Raw genomic sequence first — 18,077 nt, 5'->3', positions numbered from 1 at the left:
AAGAAAGAGAGAAAGAAAGTAGGAAAATACATTGCAATAAAACAACCGGAAGCCTGCAAAAGAGGAGCCGACTACAAAGAGACAAAGGTTAGCTGGAGATTTTATAACATAGAACTTGGGCTGATTGATAATGCCAATGCACTGGGAGCATAACTTGCTTTCTTTTGTCAGCTGAGATGTTTGATAAATTGAGGCGTTTGTTGGTAAGCAGTAAGTTTGTGAGTTATGTACATTATCTGAGTAGGAGGGCCATATGTATTGAGCAATATGTCCTTGGGCATAAAGAAAAACAGATCTGTAATTCATCTGCTTCCTTTTTTGTTTATATTTCCTGAACCGTGATGAAAGGCATATTTATAGCTTATTTGTTTTATCTCTTTGCTTTCCTCTGGTCCCGCCGGCCTGACTCCTTTTCCCTAATTAGGACTCCACAGTAACAACCATTCTACTTTCTGTTTCTATACATTTGTTATGTTATTCTTTATGACAATAACAAACCTTCACCCAATCTTTAGTCTCTGCAGAGGTAGTCTTGTCTACCTCTTTCACAAAGAATGCGAACTGTATCAAATTGTAGCCATCATGTTTATAAATTGTCCTCCATACCCACCTAAGTTTCTTCCTTTCTTCTTGTTACAATGAAAGTGGTATTTCTTCCTCTTATACGAAACCAATCTCTCCATCTCTCCTCTAAATACCATCTCTCCTCTAAATACCATCTCTCCTCTAAATACCATCTCTGTTAATCTTCTCAGGAAGTCTACCCATCCTGTTATCCTTTCTTTCTCTTATCCCTTTGCTGATGATTCTAACAGCATTTAAAATGTCAGGCCTCTCCCAACCTAACAGTAACAATAATGAAGAAAATTTTCCTGGACTCCACATCCAGGGACTGAGCACACTGTCTTTTCTTTAGACAAATTTCATAGAAATGTTTAAACTTGCTGATCTATTTTCTCATAATCTCCTCATTCTTTATTCACTCTCATGTGGCTAAAGCCCCCAAACCTCACAATTAAGGTCCCAGTGGCCCTCATATTGCTAAATCTAGTAGATACTTTTCAGTCTGCATTACATGATCTCTAGGCAATATTTGACCCTGTTACCCATCCACTTGTCTTTGAAAACACAATTTCCTTGATTTCTATGTCATATTCTGGTTGTTTTCCTCCCACCTCTTTAGCTGCTTGTTTTCAGTTTCTTTTGTCCTTTCTTGTTCTCTACCCAAGCCCTAGGTAATCTCTTCCACCCATATGGTTTCACAGACTCTATGTTAGTAACTTTCAAATCTGTGCCTTTGGTGCATTCTTCTTTCACCTAAACTCTAGACCCATACACCAACTGCCAAATATCCTAAAGGAGATATCGTTTGGCTATCTTGAAGAGAGCTCAAAAGCCGCATGTCTAATACTATACTTACCATCCCTGCCCTCACCCCATATACTCCTTTTCACTGTCTGCCCAGGTGCTCAAACCAGACTATTGACTTGTTCCTCTCCTTCTCTCCCAAATTGATCACCAAATTCTGTCATGTCCAGCTCTTAAATATCTTTCAAATATTCCCCCTTTTCTTTGCCTCTACTGCCACCACTCTTGTCCAAGCCACTAACATCACTTACCTGATCTATTTAGTATTCATTCATCAGCAAATAATTATTGAGTTTCCGATACTTGCCAAGCACTGTTGTAGACACTGAAGGTAGAGCAGAGAATCAGATACAAGAGTTCTCTACTTTGTAAGTAACACCTAAATCTTTGAATCCATGCTTTGTTTTCCAACTCTTGAAACAGACGTTAGTATAGAGAAATCGTTCTGTATCATATAATAAACAGTGCAGGCAAAATACATGGCAAAGGACATTTGTACCAGTGTAGAAAAGATAACGTGGTGGAATAAGCTCTGGGCAACTGGAGAGTGGGTGCCTTGACTACAAAACAGCCTTTACTTAGGTCTAACCATTGTTTCCAAGAAGAAATATGAGCCAAGAGAGAGTTCAGACCTTCTACTTTTTCAGTTCCAGTGTTTATGTGACATTGTCTTATGGGTTTTTATATATTTCCTTGCTTTTAAAATTTATTTCTTTTTCTTTTTTTATGTATTTTTTGTAGAGACAGGGTTTCACCATGTTGGCCAGGCTGGTCTGGAACTCTTGAGCCCAAGCAATCTGCCTGCCTTGGCCTCCCAAAATGCTGATTATAGGCATGAGCCACTGCTCCTGGCCTACAATTTATTTTTTATTTTTTTGATACCTAACATCCCATATTACAAGCCATTTTTCTATGCCAAAACATGTATTTTGAGGCCGGGGGTGGTGGCTCACGCCTGTAATCCCAGCACTGTGGGAGGCCGAGGTGGGCGGATCACGAGGTCAGGAGATCGAGACCATCCTGGCTAACATTGTGAAACCCTGTCTCTACTAAAAATACAAAAAATTAGCCAGGCGCGGTGGTGGGCGCCTGTAGTCCCAGCTACTCGGGAGGCTGAGGCAGGAGAATGGTGTAAATCTGGGAGGTGGAGCTTGCACTGAGCCCAGATCGCGCCACTGCACTCCGGCCTGGGTGAAAGAGCGAGACTCCGTCTCAAAAAAAAAAAAAAAAAAAAAAAATGTATTTTGAAAATCACTTTTTGTTGGAGGTAAGATGTCTGAACCCTGGAAATATTCTTAATCTAGAATAGGTCTGATCCCAGACATATTGAATAAATTATGTTCTGCTATATTTATAGAAACACTTCCAAAGATTTTTCACATAAAGAATCTTACTAAACTTAACAGAATGAAATTTCCTTTACTTGACAAAGACCATATAGCAAAAACCTTCATAAAATATTAATGGAAAAACTTCAGATGTATCTCTTTAAAGAACAGGAACAAGAAAAAGATAACCTCTACCACTGCTATTTGTTATAACTACTAGAGGATATTTATTCTTGATTTTTTTCCATGTTTGGGAGTAAACTCATGATTATTTTGCTATCCCCACCTCACCTTTCTAACATGATAGTAATCAGTCTCTTATACAAGATCTCGTTTTTTAAAATCATTTGGAAAAGACTATGCCTACCTCCTTCTTTTATTTTGGTAAAGTATATACAATATAAACATTTCCATGTTAGTCATTTTCAAGTCTACAGTTCAATGGCATCAAGTACATTCACGTTCTTGTACAACCATCACTACTATCCATCTCCAGAACTTTTTCATCATCCCATACTGAAAATCCATACCTATTAAACAGTAACTGCCCATTCTTCCCTTTCCCCAGCCCTTGGTAAACACTATTCTACTTTCTGTCTTTATGATTTGACTATTCTAGGTACTTCATATAGGTGGACTTATACAATATTTGTCCTTTTGTGCCTGGCTTATTTCACTTAGTGTATAAGGCCTCCAATGTTTATCCATGTTGTACCATGTATCAGAACTTCATTCCTTTTTAAGACTGAATAATATTCCATTATATGTACATGCAACTTTTTTTATTCATTCATCTGTTCATAGATATTTGGGTTGCTTCCATCTTTTGGTTATTATCAATAATGCTACAATGACATTAGAGTACAAGTGTCTGTCTGTGTCTCTGCTTTCAATTTCTTTGGGTATATTACTAGGAGTAGAATGGCTGCAGAATATGTTCATTCTGTGTTTGGTTTCTTCAGGAACTGTTAAACTGTTCTTCATAGCATCTGCTCCATTTTGTTGTTGTTGTTGTTTCTTGAGACAGAGTCTCGCTCCGTCACCAGGCTGGAGTGCAGTGACGCGAACTCAGTTCACTGCACCTTCTGCCTCCCAGGTTCAAGCAATTTTCCTGCCTCAGCCTCCCGAGTAGCTGGGACTACAGGCATGCGCTACCACGCTCAGCTAACATTTGTATTTTTAGTAGAGATGGAGTTTCACTGTGTTGGCCAGGATTGTCTAGATCTCCTGACCTCGTAATCCACCCACCTCGGCCTCCCAAAGTGCTGGGATTACAGGCATGAACCACCACGCACAGCCGCATCTGCTCCATTTTACATTCTTACCAGCAATATACAAGGTTCCAATTTCTACATGCCTTTGCCAACATTTAATTTTTCTGGCTTTTTTTTTTCTCTTCAGAGACAGGAGAAACACAGACTTGCTTTGTCACCCAGGATGGAGTGCAGTGGTGCAATCATAGCTCACTGCAGCCTCAAACTCCTGGGCTCAAGTGGTCCTCCTGCCTCAACCTCCCAAGTATCTGGGATGACAGGCACACACCACTACACTTGGCTATTTTCTTATTTTTAGAAGAGATGGGGTCTTGCTATGTTGCCCAGGCTGATCTCAAACTCCTGGACTCAGCAATCATCCCACCTCAGCCTCCCAAAACACTAGGATTACAGGCATAAGCCACCATGCCCAGCCTTATTGCGGTTTTTATTTGCATTTCCATAATAATGTTGAACATCTCTTTATGTGCTTACTGGCCATTTTTATATCTTCACTGGAGAAATGTCTACTCAAGTTCTTTGCTCACTTTGAATTGAGTTGTTTAGGTTTCTTTTGTTGTCGAGTTCTAGTTCTTTACATATTCTGGATTTTTTTTTTTTTTTTTTTTTTTTGAGATGGAGTCTCACCCTGTCGTGCCCAGGCTGGAGTGCAGTGGCGCAGTCTCGGCTCACTGCAACCTCTGCCTCCGGGGTTCAAGCGATTCTCCTGCCTCAGCCTCCCAAGTAGCTGAGATTACAAGCACCTGCCACCACGCTCAGCTAATTTTTTGTATTTTTAGTAGAGACGGGGTTTCACCATGTTGAACAGTCTGGTCTCAAACTCCTGACCTCAGGTGATCCGTCCACCTCGGCTTCCCAAAGTGCTGGGATTACAGGCGTGAGCCCAGCCATATTCTGGATATTAATCCCTTAACAGATACATGATTTGCAACTATTTTCTCCCATTCTGTGGATTGCCTTTTTATTCGTTGAGTGTCCTTCTATGTACAAAAGTCCCTTCTCTCTCTCTCTTTCTTGACAGAGTCTCGCTCTGTCGCTAGGCTGGAGTGCAGTGGCATAATCTTGGCTCACTGCGACCTCTGCCTCCCGGGTTCAAGCAATTCTCCTGCCTCAGCCTCCTGAGTAGCTGGGACTACAGATATGCACCACCACGCCCAGCTAATTTTTGTATTTTTAGTGGAGACGTGGTTTCACCATGTTGGCCAGGATGCTCTCGATCTCTTGACCTCGTGATCTGCCTGCCTTGGCCTCTCAAAGTGCTGGGATTACAGGCATGAGCCACTACGCCCAGCCCAAAAGTATTTCATTTTTATGAAGCCCAATTTGTATATTTTTTCTTATGTTGCCTATGATTTTGGTGTCATACCCATGAAATCTACCAAATCCAATGTCATGAAGGTTTTCCTCTGTTTTATTCTGTTTTATAGTTTTCACTATACTATTTAAGTATTTGACTCATTTTGAGTTAGTTTTTATATATGGTGTTAGGTAAGGGTCCAATTTCATTCTTCTCATGTGTATATCCCGTTTTCCCAGCACCAACGTTGAAAAGATTGACCTTTCCCCTGTAAATGGTCTTGTACTTTATGTTTTTAAGATGACAGCTAAACCAAAATAATTGAAAACATGAAAACACTGTGCTAGCTAAACAAAATATGTGGAGGCAGGATTTTGGCCCAAAGGCCACCAATTTACAAATGCGTTTTAACTTCATTTCACATTAAATTTTCCAAATGAGCTAGGAGGAGACAGAAACTTACCGTGGTTGATCATGTTCCAAGCATAGTGCCAGGTACTGGTGATAAACTGGTCAAAAAGATAAAGAGTTTAAAGTCCTAGCGTCAAGGAGTTTGAAGCTGAGTAAGAAGACTTGTGAAAAAATAACACACTTTAGTACTTTGTCAGCAAGTGTTTATAAATACAGGGCCCAAACAGAGAGTAGGTTGAGAAGAGGATTAGAAACAGTTTTTGTTTTTATTGAGACAGAGTCTTGCTCTGTCGCCCAGGCTGGAGTGCAGTGGCGCGATCTCGGCTCACCGCAACCTCCGCCTCCCGGGTTCAAGCGATTCTCCTGCCTCAGCCTCCCCAGTAAAAGGGATTACAGGCGCGCGCCACCACACCTGGCTAATTTTTGTATTTTTAGTAGAGACGGGGTTTCACTATGTTGGCCAGGCTGGTCTTAAACTCCTGACCTCAAGTGATCCGCCCGCCTCGGCCGCCCAAAGCACTGGGATTACAGGCGTAAGCCAACTGGCCCGGCCCAGAAACAGTTTTTAGGATATATGGAGGAAAACACAACACAATACAACACAGCTACAAGTCCGTGACAACTGAGAGCGCAGTCTGCAAGTACCCAGTTGCCTACAAACAGCCGTCTCCCCTAAGGCGCTTCTTTCAGCCAGGAAAGCGTTCTTTGCGTGCTGTGACGTAAAAAAGCAGCGCCGGAAGGGAGAGGGCGGAACTTCCGGCTGAGCCCCAGCGGCTCCTTTGGTCGGCTGTGTGGATTGTTGGGAAGTCTGCGTTGCTAGCTTCGGCGCGGATCCCTGGGCGTCCGTACGTCGGAGTCCTTTGTCCTTCAGGGTCCCTGTTCTTTGCGCCAGGGAGAACCGCTATCTCTGCACTCCTGGTAAGCGAGTTTCTTCTTTCTCCTAATGTGTGTGTTGGGGGTGGGAGGACGCCGGAGACGTTCCAAGATGCACTTAGTGGAGCACGTGCGCTCGGAAGGCCCACAGGTAAGAGGAAGCCCAGTGATTTAATAAACTGTAACTAGTACAGTATCTGAAACAAAATCAGTGGTTCCTGAAATGATGTCCTTGCTTGCTTTTTACAATTGGGGTTTTCATTTCTGTGGTATTCTAAGTCCTTGCCAGTTACGAGAATAAAACTTTTAAAACTCTTTCTGAAATCAATGTTATTAGATTGGGGCCTGGGGACCCCAGTTAAATATTTCCGGGATTCTAAAGTAAATTGTTTTCTCCTTAAACGGAGGCTGAGCCGGGCGCGGTAGCTCACGCGTGTAATCCCAGCACAATGGGAGGCCGAGGCGGGCGGATCACGAGGTCAGGAGATTCGACACCATCCTGGCTAACACAGTGAAACCCCGTCTCTACTAAAAATACAAAAAAATTAGCCGGGCGTGGTGGCGGGTGCCTGTAGTCCCAACTACTCGGGAGGCTGAGGCAGGAGAATGGTGTGAACCCTGGGAGGCGGAGCTTGCGCCGAGATCGCGCCACTGCACTTCTGCCTGGAGTGACAGAGCGAGACTCCGTCTCAAAAAAAATAATAAAGGGAGGCTGAGCTTTTTTTTTTTTTTTTTTTTTTAAATGAAGGAAGCATCGATCTAGGGTATTAGAAAAATATTTGCGTGATTACTGTGAGCCAAGTACTGTCCAGCATTGGATTCAATGTTAACATTATAGACAAAGTCCTTGTCCTCATGGACACTAGTTAGTCCCTACCATCTAGTGATGCAAATAGATAACCAGCCAATTACAGTACAGTGTTAGAAGTACTGTCATAGGCACAAGAGTGCTGTGAAAACTAATGGTGGAATACTTAAAGTGTGAGGTGAAGAATAGCTAGAGATGCTGCTGACCTGGCCCCAATAAGCTTAGAAATATATGTTGGGAACAATACCAATGGATAGCAATATCCCTTGAAACAGAACACTGAAGGAGGATCAGATTGTGAAGCAAAGGTAGAGGGGTTATTTCGATTTGTTGCATTTGAGGTGTTTTTTGTTTGTTTTTGTTGTTTTGAGACAGTCTTACTCTGTCGCCCAGGCTGGAGTGCAGTGGTGCAATCTCGGCTCACTGCAACTTCCGCCCCCCGTATTCAAGTGATTCTTCTACTTCAGCCTCACGAGTACCTGGGATTACAGGCGTGCGCCACCACACCTGGCTAATTTTTGTATTATTAGTAGAGATGGGGTTTCACCATGTTGATCAGGCTGGTCTCAAACTCCTGGCCTCAAGCAATCCTCCTTCCTCGGCCTTCCAAAGTGCTGGGATTACAGGAGTGAGCCACCGCACCCGGCCTGCATTTGAGGTGTCTTTCTGATGCATGGTCATTGAAGCCACAGAAGTAGGTCACATCTCAGAAGGGAAATACATAGATTGAAAAAAAAGAATAGGATAGAATGCAGAGTTACATCCACCTTTAAGGGAGGGGCATCTGGACATCAGTGCACAGGTCAGAGAGCAGGAAACCTAGGAGCCTGTGCAGGGTCATTCAGTGAAGCCAAGGGAAGAAGGAATTTTTCAAGTGTTTTATTTGCATTTTGTAAAAATTTGAATTCCCTTTATTTCTTTTCCTTCAAATTTGAGACTAGTTTTACATCTTTAAGCATCTTCAATATCTCATAGACATCCAGGCCTTTAGGATAAAATTGTGGAGCTTTATATACATTTGTCTCAATCTTGGACATTTTCTTTGTTAATAACATTATTTGCTGCAAAATAAAGCCTGAACTGGGGAAGAATTTGTTGCTATTTTTTGATCAGTAGATCTTGGTATATTTCTGTAACGAGGGCATTGGTACAGCAGTTTCTAAGTGCTTTTTACCTGTTGCCATTCTTAGTACCTTTCATGTCCTTTGTCTTTATTTGTTGCTTTTGTGAAGGATCTTGTGTTTGGTTCTGTATCTGGGCTTAGTGTAGGATGGAGGAGTATGCAGCATCATGATGTCAGCTGCCTCGGTGGTACATAACTTTGTTGCCCAGTAACATTGATTCTCTGGGCCCCTAGATAAAAATCTAAAAAGGGTCTTCAAGTTATCCTTTTAGCTAAAGCAATAGTGAAATTCATGTATAAGATAAGAATGCAACTTTTTTTTTTTTTTTTTTTTTTTTGAGACAGAATCTCACTCTGTCACCCAGGCTGGAGTGCAGTGGCACAATCTCGGCTCACTGCAACCTCCACCTCCCAGGTTCAAGCAATTCTCCTGCCTCAGCCTCCCAAGAAGCTGGGATTACAGGTGCTTGCCACCATACCTGGCTATTTGAGGTGTTTTTGGTAGAGATGAGGTTTCTCACCATGTTGGCCAGGCTAGTCTTGAACTCCTGACCTCAGGTCAGGAGTTCGGCCTCCCACCTCGGCCTCCCAAAGTGCTGGGATTACAGGCATGAGCCACTTCGCCCAGCCAAGAACCCAACTAAGTTTTAAACTTTTTGCTCAATGAGTGATCACAAGCTCTAGACCACAGGAGTCTAGAAAAAAAATTGGTACAAAGATTTTACTTTGTGTTTCAAAAATTGATTTTATTTTGGTATTTCAGATTTATACTTGTACAATTACTTGAGAAGTTATAAAAATCTTTGTTTATTTTTTAATTGCATTTTTCTTCTTTTACAGGGGTTTTGTTACATGGCTGCTTTCCTCAAAATGAGTGTTAGTGTCAATTTCTTCAGACCTTTCACCAGGTTTTTGGTGCCATTTACCCTTCATAGGAAGAGAAATAACTTATACTCAACAATTTTGCAGAGATACTTGTCTTCCAAAATACCAGCTGTTACTTATCCTAATAATGAGAGTACATCCCCTTCTGAAGAGCTAGAATTGGATAAGTGGAAAACTACCATGAAATCTAGTGTGCAAGAAGAATGTGTTTCAACAATCTCAAGCAGTAAGGAGGAAGATCCTCTAGCTGCCACCAGAGAGTTCATTGAGATGTGGAGATTGCTTGGCAAAGAAGTACCAGAACACATCACTGAAGAAGAGCTCAAAACCATTATGGAATGTGTTTCTAACACAGCAAAAAAAAAATATTTAAAATATTTATATATGAAGGAAAAACTGAAAAAAGCTAAGCAAATAAAAAAGGAAAGGAAAGCAGCAGCAAGGGAAGAAGCAAAAAATGTCAAGTTGCTAGAAACCACTGAGGAAGATAAACAGAAAAACTTTCTGTTTTTACGACTTTGGGATAGGAATATAAACATAGCAATGGGCTGGAAGAGTGCCCAGGCCATGCAGTTTGGACAACCTTTGGTTTTTGACATGGCTTACGAAAATTATATGAAACAAAACGAATTGCAGAATACTGTTTCCCAGCTTTTAGAAAGTGAAGGATGGAACAGAAGAGATGTTGATCCTTTCCATATTTATTTCTGCAATCTAAAAATAGATAGTGCTTTTCACAGAGAGTTAGTTAAACGGTATCAAGGAAAATGGGACAAATTGCTTTTAACAGCAACAGAAAAGTCTCATGTAGATTTATTTCCAAAGGACAGTATTATCTATTTAACTGCAGATTCTCCCAATGTTATGACTACTTTCAGGCATGACAAAATTTATATAATTGGGTCTTTTGTTGATAAGAATATGCAGCCAGGCACATCCCTAGCCAAGGCAAAACGGCTGAAGCTAGCAACTGAATGCCTTCCATTAGATAAATATTTACAATGGGAAATTGGTAACAAAAATCTCACCTTAGATCAAATGATGCGTATTTTGTTATGTCTGAAAAACAATGGTACTTGGGAAGAGGCTCTGCAATTCGTTCCCAAGAGAAAACATACCGGTTTTCTGGAGATTTCTCAGCATTCTCAAGAGTTGATCAACAGAATGAAGAAGGCAAAGACTTCTAACTTATTTTCAAAAGGTTCTCTGCACAGAACACGTGGCTCAAATGAGAACATTTGATGGCTTAAAAAGTAAATGGGTTGGAAATACAGTTCTGTTAACATATTTCTTCCCAAACAATTCATTTTTCTCTTCTAAAGGTAGTCTTTCCCAACTGACTGCAGGGTTGTGTCTTTTCCCAAGTAAATATCTGCAGAACTTTGGGATTATACTTTGTTTACTGTAAAAAGATAAAAAGAGTTGTCCAAGATTGTTGAACAGAATAATCTTTAAATTATCCCAGTTAAATAGTTGTACCATTGATTGACTTTTTTATGGAGGTTCCTAGAGGGTGATGCCCTGGGGTAGGCTTGGAAGCTCTGCACCCCTTCCCCCATACCTTTCCCTGTGCATCTCTTCGTCTGTATGTTTTGTAATATCTTTTATAGTAAACTGGTAAATGTGTTTCCTTCAATTCTATGAGCCACTCAAGCAAATTAAGAGAAGGAGTTGGTACCCCAACTTGAAGCCAGTCAGTCAGAAGTTCTGTAGGCCCAGATTTGCAGCTTGTGCCTGGTGGGAGGAGGGAGCAGTTTTGGGGACCGGGCCCTCAACCTGTGTGCTCTGACACTATCTCCAGGTAGATAGCATCTGAATTGAATTAACAGAACACCTAGCTGGTGTCTGCTGCAGAATTGATTGCTTGCGTGTTGATGAGAAATTCCCCCACATTTGGTCACAGAGGTCTTCTGTCTGTGTTGCTTGTTGAGTGAGAAAATAGGAAAAAGGACTTTGTGGGGGTTTTTCCATACAACTATGAAAAACGGGTTCACAGGGATAAAACTGATTTCTTGTCTTCTTACGGAAAAAGGAATTTATGTCTGGTGCATTGGCTCCTATAATCCCAGCACTTTGGGAGGCCAAGGCAGGCTGATCACTTGAGCCCAGGAGTTTGATACCAACATGGGCTGCATGGTGAAACCTCATCTCTAAAAAAAAATACAAAAATTAGCCTAGGTGTGGTGGTGTGTGCATGTAGTCCCTGCTAATTGGGAGGCTAAGGTGGGAGGATCACTGGAGCCTGGGAGGTGGAGGTTGCAAGTGAGCCAACATTGTGCTGCTGTGCTATAGCCTGGGCAACAGAGTGAGACCCTGTCTGAGAAATTAAAAATAAAATTTTTGAAAACATAGGAAATAGGAATGCTATAGGCAACTATTCCTAATTTCTGAATTGGAAATTGGCATAAACGTCCAATGCATTTCTTTTGTTTCTCTTACTTTTTTTGTGATGGAGTCTTCCCTTGTAACCCAGGCTGGAGTGCAGTGGTGTGATCATGGCTCACTGCAGCCACAATCTCCTGGGCTCAAGCAATCCTCCTGCCTCAGTTTCCCAAGTAGCTGGAATTTTAGAACCCTGAATGATGCCCTGTTGCAGGGTTGCATTTGCTAGAAGGAAGAGACGCCATTTCTTCATACAAAGACTGTCCGCCTTTAGGCCATGTGCTTAAAAGATTGCATCCACTAAGGAGGTATTCCTTTCCTAATTTGCCTAAAGACAGACAAGGTGACATCACAGACTTGAAGTGACAGTAAGCTATGAAGATATGAGGGAAGGGAATTCCAAGCAAAAGGAACAAGTGTCAAAGCCCTTGAGAGAGAGGGTTCAAGGCCCAATAAGGAGGCTGGTGCGCCTGAAGCAAAATGAGTAAAAAGACCTGAGGATCAGGTCAGAGGAGTAGCTAGGTCTGTCAAGTAAGGCATCTTAAGCCACCATAAGAACTTTGGTTTTTACCAGAAGATCAGATGGTCTTGAGCTAAAAAGTGACATCCGACTGATGTTTTAATAGGAAAACTGGAATATTAGCTCTGTGAAGGCAGGATTTTTTTTTTCTGTCTTATTCACTGCTATATCCTTAGAGCCCAGTATAGTGCCTGCTGCTTAAACATTTGAAGAATAAATGAATCTGAAAAAAAAAGAGAATGGACAAGGCCGGGTGTGGTGGCTCAGGCCTGTAATCCCAGCACTTCGGGAGGCTGAGGTGGGCAGATCACCTGAGGTCAGGAGTTCGAGACCACCCTGACGAACATGGAGAAACACCATCTCTACTAAAAATACAAAAAAAATTAGCTGGGCATGGTGGTGTATGCTTGTAATCCCAGCTACTTGGGAGGCTGAGGCAGGAGAATCACTTGAACACGGGAGGTGGAGGTTGCGGTGAGCCGAGATCACGCCACTGCACTCCAGCCTAGGCAATAAGAGCAAAACTCCCTCTCAAAAAAAAAAAAAAAGAAATGGACAGGCGGAGCATGGTGGCTCAAAGGTCAGGAGTTTTGAGACCAGCCTGGCCAACATGGTGAAACCCCAGCTCTACTAAAAATACAAAAATTAAAATTAACCAGGTGTGGTGGCACAGGCTTGTAATCCCAGCTACTCAGGAGACTGAGACAGAAGAACTGCTTGAAGCCAGGAGGTGGGCGTTGCAGTGAGCCGAGACTGTGCCACTACACTCCAGCCTGAGAGACAGAGTAAGACTCCGTCTCAAAAAAAAAAAAAAGGGACAGGACTAGGCGTGATGGTGGCTCATACCTGTAATTCCAGTACTTTGGGAGGCCAAGGCAGGTGGACCCCCTTGAGTCCAGGAGTTTGAGACCAGCCTGGGCAACACTGTGAAACCCTGTCTCTACAAAAACTTAGCCAGGCATGGTGGTGTGCACCTTTAGTCCCAGCTACTTGGCGGGCTGGGCCAGGAGGATCGTTTGAGCGTGTGATGTGGAGGTTGCAGTGAGCCAAGATCATGTCATTGCATTCCAGGTTGGGTAACAGAGCAAGACCTTGTCTCAAAAGATGAAAAGAATGGACAGAGATATAGGAGACAGAGTATGAACAATCTTTTCAAAGAGTTTCTATATGAAGGAAAATAGGAATGAGGAGCTACAGGAAGATATGAGATCAAGAGAAGAGTCTTTTATTAAGATAGGAGACATAAAAGCGTGTATGTATGATGTTGGGAATGTTTCAATAGTAGAAAATCGGATGGAACAATAGTGATGTGTGTAAACAAGGACAGGCTCCACTTCATAAGTAACAGAACACACAGTATATAGGTATAAATGCAGGTGCCACACCTCAGATATGGTTGAGAATATATAGAAGGTCTGTTTGATTGCTATTATTTTCTCATTGAAAATAAAAAGCAAAGTCATCCCGAGTGGGAGGAGGTAATGGACATTTTTGGAGAGCCAACAAAATATGAAATAGTATAGTAAAGTGAATGAATTAGGGCAGTGGTTCTCAAAGTGTGGCCCCCCAACCAGCAGCATCAGCACTACTTGGGAACTAGTTAGAAATGCAAATTTTAGGGCCCCAGCCACTGAGTCAACTCAATCAGAAACTGGCAGTGGGGCCCACCAATCTGTTTTAACACGCCCTTCAGGTGATTCTGATGTACACTGAAATTGAGTATAGTCTAAGGACATGTAATAGAATTATAAGACTACATTAAGAACCTACTTAATGGCTCACACCTGTAATCCCAGAATTTTGGGAGGCTAAGGCAGGAGGATCACTTCAGCCCAGGAGTTCAAGGCTGCAGTGAGCTATGAGCCACTGTACTCTAACCTGGGCAACAGAACAAGATCCTGTCTCAGAAAAAACAAAAGAACCTACTTAAGGTTAGTGAAATCAAGATTAGCCACTTTTCTCCACTCTAATTTTTTTTTTTTTTGGTAGCTCTTGGCCTGAATTTCAAGTTCACCTCCATTTCTTATCTTTTCTGTGCCCAAATTCCCTCTTCCATAAAAATGGGAGTAATAGTAGCACTTAATTCATAGGGTTGTAATGACTTAATGTACTTAATTTCATGTAGAATACCTGCAACAATGCTTGGTGTATAGTAAGCTTGAATAAATGTTAGATATTATAGTTGTCACCTCACAAATTACACATCTAAATTAAAATCATAATTGCTCATATTACCTTCCATTTCCAGCTTTTTAAACCACTTAAATAGCTCACTAGAGGTTATAATCCATAGCTACTATGAAGCAAGCTCTCACCATGGCCAGGCAGCATATTATAGATTTAACCTTTATTATCTCACTTAATGCCCTCAGTAACCCTATACGTATTATTCCATTTGTATAACATATTCCATAACATTGTTATCCAGTCCAAACTCATAGAATTAGCAAAACGCAGAATTAAAGTCCAGTTTTTGTGTGGTGCAAAACTAATGCTCTTTGCCTTGGACTACATTGCCTATTCATTGTCAGAAAACAGTACCCCAAAATTTGGTGCTTTGACATGCTGAACCAGAGAAGCAGCCGCAAGGTTTCTCTGATCTCCCCACCCCACCTCCTGCCTCTCAATTCTCTGCCTCCCCCAAAACACGGGATAAGACTGTTCTTTGAAGTTTCTTATCTACCTAGAAACCAGACCCATCAAAGAACACAATTGTTTTCTATCTGCTTCCTCCCTGAAATTTCATTAACCAGAAGAAATTAAAACATATCACAAGGCCGGGCGCGGTGGCTCACGCTTGTAATCCCAGCACTTTGGGAGGCCGAGGCGGGCGGATCACGAGGTCAGAGATCGAGACCACGGTGAAACCCTGTCTCTACTAAAAATACAAAAAAAATTAGCCGGGCGTGGTGGCGGGCGCCTGTAGTCCCAGCTACTCGGAGAGGCTGAGGCAGGAGAATGGCGTGAACCTGAGAGGTGGAGTTTGCAGTGAGCCGAGATTGCGCCACTGCACTCCAGCCTGGGCGACAGAGCGAGACTCCGTCTCGAAAAAAAAAAAAAACAACATATCACAAAGCCAGATACAGTGGTGCACACTTGTAGTCCCAGCTACTTGTGAGTCTCAGATGGGAGGATTCTTGAGACCAGGAGTTTGAGGCTGTAGTGTGCTATCATCATGCCTGTGAATAGCCACCACACTCCAGCCTGGGCAACACAGTGAGACCTGGTCTCATAAAAAAACAAAACAAAATTCACTATCATAGAGGAAGAGACTGAAAATTAACCACCACACTTAGAGCCCAAACTTTGCCTCAAACTACTGTTTTTTGTTTTTGAGACAGGGTCTCACTCTATCACCCAGGTTGGAGTGCAGTGGCGAGCTCTTGGCTCACTGCAACCTTGCCCCCGGGGCTCAAGTGATCCTTCTATCTCAGCCTCCCTAGTAGCTGGGATTATGGGAGTGAGTCACCACGACTGGCCTTCAAATTATTGTTGGTTCTCCAGTTTCACTTGGTTTACAAAGAGAATAATTTACAAGTGAATTTCTGCATTAATCTCTCCTAAAATCATTTACTACTCCTCTAAAATTGCCTGTAGCCCCCCCCCCACCTCTCTCTCCCCTATGAAAAGTATTAAACTTCAACGATCTGACCCTTTTTTGAGTTTTCTTATTTTGTTGTGTTGTTCCCATGCTTATGCATATTAATTTGTTAGGCTTTTCTCTTGTTAACCTGTCTTTTGTTACAAGCATGTTGTCATGACTCTTTTGATGGGGAGGAAAGTGATCTCCCCCTTTCCACCCCTTCATACTACACTACCTTTTCATTTCCTAACCCGTTTGTAGGAGGTTACTGAAGCTTGCATTAATTTCTTCAATAGATATTTATCCAGACTAGTATAATCCAGGTGCTGGGGACACAGTGGTGAACAAGACAGGCACACCTCATGAAATTCACAACACTGAAAGGTGAATGGATTACTATCTTCATCCTTTTTTTGTTTCGTTTTTTTCCTTTCATACCTAGTCCTGCAGATGCATCCTTAACTTCTGCAGTGTGGTATATGAGAACTGGATCTGCTCCTAAATACGTATGGGACTTCTCTGAGCTTTATCTTCTTCACTTAAAAACTACAAGCATCGGCCGGGCGCAGTGGCTTACGCCTGTAATGCCAGCACTTAGGGAGGCTAAGGTGGGCGGATCACAAAGTCAGGAGTTCGAGACCACCCTGGCCAACATAGTGAAACCCCGTCTCTACTAAAAATACAAACATTAGCCGGGTGTGGTGGCACGCGCCTGTTGTCCCAGCTACTCGAGAGGCTGAGGCAGAGGAATCGCTTGAACCCAGGAGGCGGAGGTTGCAGTGAGCCAAGACCATGCCATTGCACTCCAGCCTGGGTGACAGAGTGAGAGACTCCATCCCCCCCCGCAAAAAAATTACAAGCATCTGTAAATACATAATCTCAAATAAAAATCTTCGTGTATATCTCCATTTTTAAAATGATAGAAACGAGAGTCTCAATGATTACCTTGAAAAGATCACAAGGAAAATGAAACAAACATGAATTAAGTACCTGTGAGATAGTTTGCTGGTTACTTTTACATATATGATAAATGATGGATCAGGACTTCAACCTAGATCACAAAATCACCACCACACTGCCCTGCTTCTGTCATGGGAAACACACTTTGATACTTTCTTCATTCTTTCTCCACTCCCTGGACTTGAAGCCCGAGGAGTAATCCATCTGCAAATATTGAACACTTTTCATATATGACACGCACAGTACACAGTTTTTAAAAACTGGTCTCTGTTGTCAAGGAACTTTTGAGTCATTCAGAGAGACAACACTTAAAACACACACACACACACACACACTGAGGGAAGTATGAAGTGACCAAATAATGGTATACAAAGATGATCTCATTTGATCCCTATTACCACTCTTTGAGGAGGTACTATTATTATTGCTCTTTTATAGAGAAGAAAAGGTAGGTCTGTAGGCAGTAAGCAAGTCTCAAGGTTACTCAAGCAGGAAAGGGCAAAATAGATTCAAATCCAAGTTCTGACTCCTAAGACTTTAACTATACACGGTAGGGCAAACCCAGAAACTCCAGTTCCCTAAGCAAGTAATAGACCCCATTTGGCTAGGAAGGCTGGATAAATACTGAGAAAGGGGGAAGATGAAGCCAAAAAGGTAGGCTAGGGCCTAATGTAACTCACGGACTTCAGAATGCAGACTGTAGGAATCCGCTAAAGGTTTCTTAGTAAGGCAGAAATTACTGCAGTCTTAACTTGACATAGTAGTTTCTCAGCTTGGTAGAAGCAGACTACAGAAAAAGTAACTTTACAGTTGGCTACGTGACTTAGACAAATTACTGTCTCTGATCTCAACTCTCACGGCTAATTGGGAAGAGAATTCTCTATTTGGACAATCGCGGTGATTAAACGAGTGTATGAAAGGCGTCTGAAGCTAGGGGGCGATAGATAAACGCTGATTTCTCCTTTAAATAGGGAAAAAGAATGCAGGCTTTTTATTTACATAGAGTTGGTAGGCATGCGTTATCCGGCAAGGCCGGAACGGAAGACCCTCTCAGCTTCAGTTGCAACCACATCTGGGTATGCAGAAACCTTCTAAGATCCCAGCGTCTCCAGGGAGATGCTCCATTTCCCCTCACTTCTCCGGACCTGACTGCCCTCTAATAAAGCCCCTAGCCAGCACTCTTAGACCGCCCAACCTTCCCAGCTCTTCCTTCCGAGGCGGCTACTCGATGACATCACATCCACTTCCGCTTCCGAAGGAGGCCT

At 42.3% G+C, this 18,077-nt stretch overlaps 1 protein-coding gene across 1 annotated transcript; it reads left to right on the top strand.

Annotated features, from left to right (window-relative positions):
- The first annotated feature begins 6,457 nt into the window (after positions 1-6,457).
- On the top strand, positions 6,458-10,654 carry TRMT10C (tRNA methyltransferase 10C, mitochondrial RNase P subunit). The gene is made up of 2 exons (XM_032150286.2): positions 6,458-6,596; positions 9,323-10,654. Exon 2 carries the CDS (start codon positions 9,335-9,337, stop codon positions 10,607-10,609), a length of 1,275 nt encoding a protein of 424 aa, XP_032006177.1. The 5' UTR covers positions 6,458-6,596; positions 9,323-9,334; the 3' UTR covers positions 10,610-10,654.
- The last annotated feature ends 7,423 nt before the right edge of the window (positions 10,655-18,077 follow it).

This window comes from Hylobates moloch, unplaced genomic scaffold (genome assembly GCF_009828535.3).
Source record: "Hylobates moloch isolate HMO894 unplaced genomic scaffold, HMol_V3 SCAFFOLD_4, whole genome shotgun sequence".
NCBI classification, from domain to species: Eukaryota; Metazoa; Chordata; class Mammalia; order Primates; family Hylobatidae; genus Hylobates; species Hylobates moloch.
The sequence above is the reverse complement of the archived record's forward strand: the minus strand, read 5'-3'. Positions and strand labels throughout refer to the sequence as shown.

Excerpts from the sequence above, each read along its gene's own strand:
- TRMT10C (XM_032150286.2), top strand. The coding sequence starts at position 9,335 with ATGGCTGCTTTCCTCAAAATGAGTGTTAGTGTCAATTTCTTCAGACCT.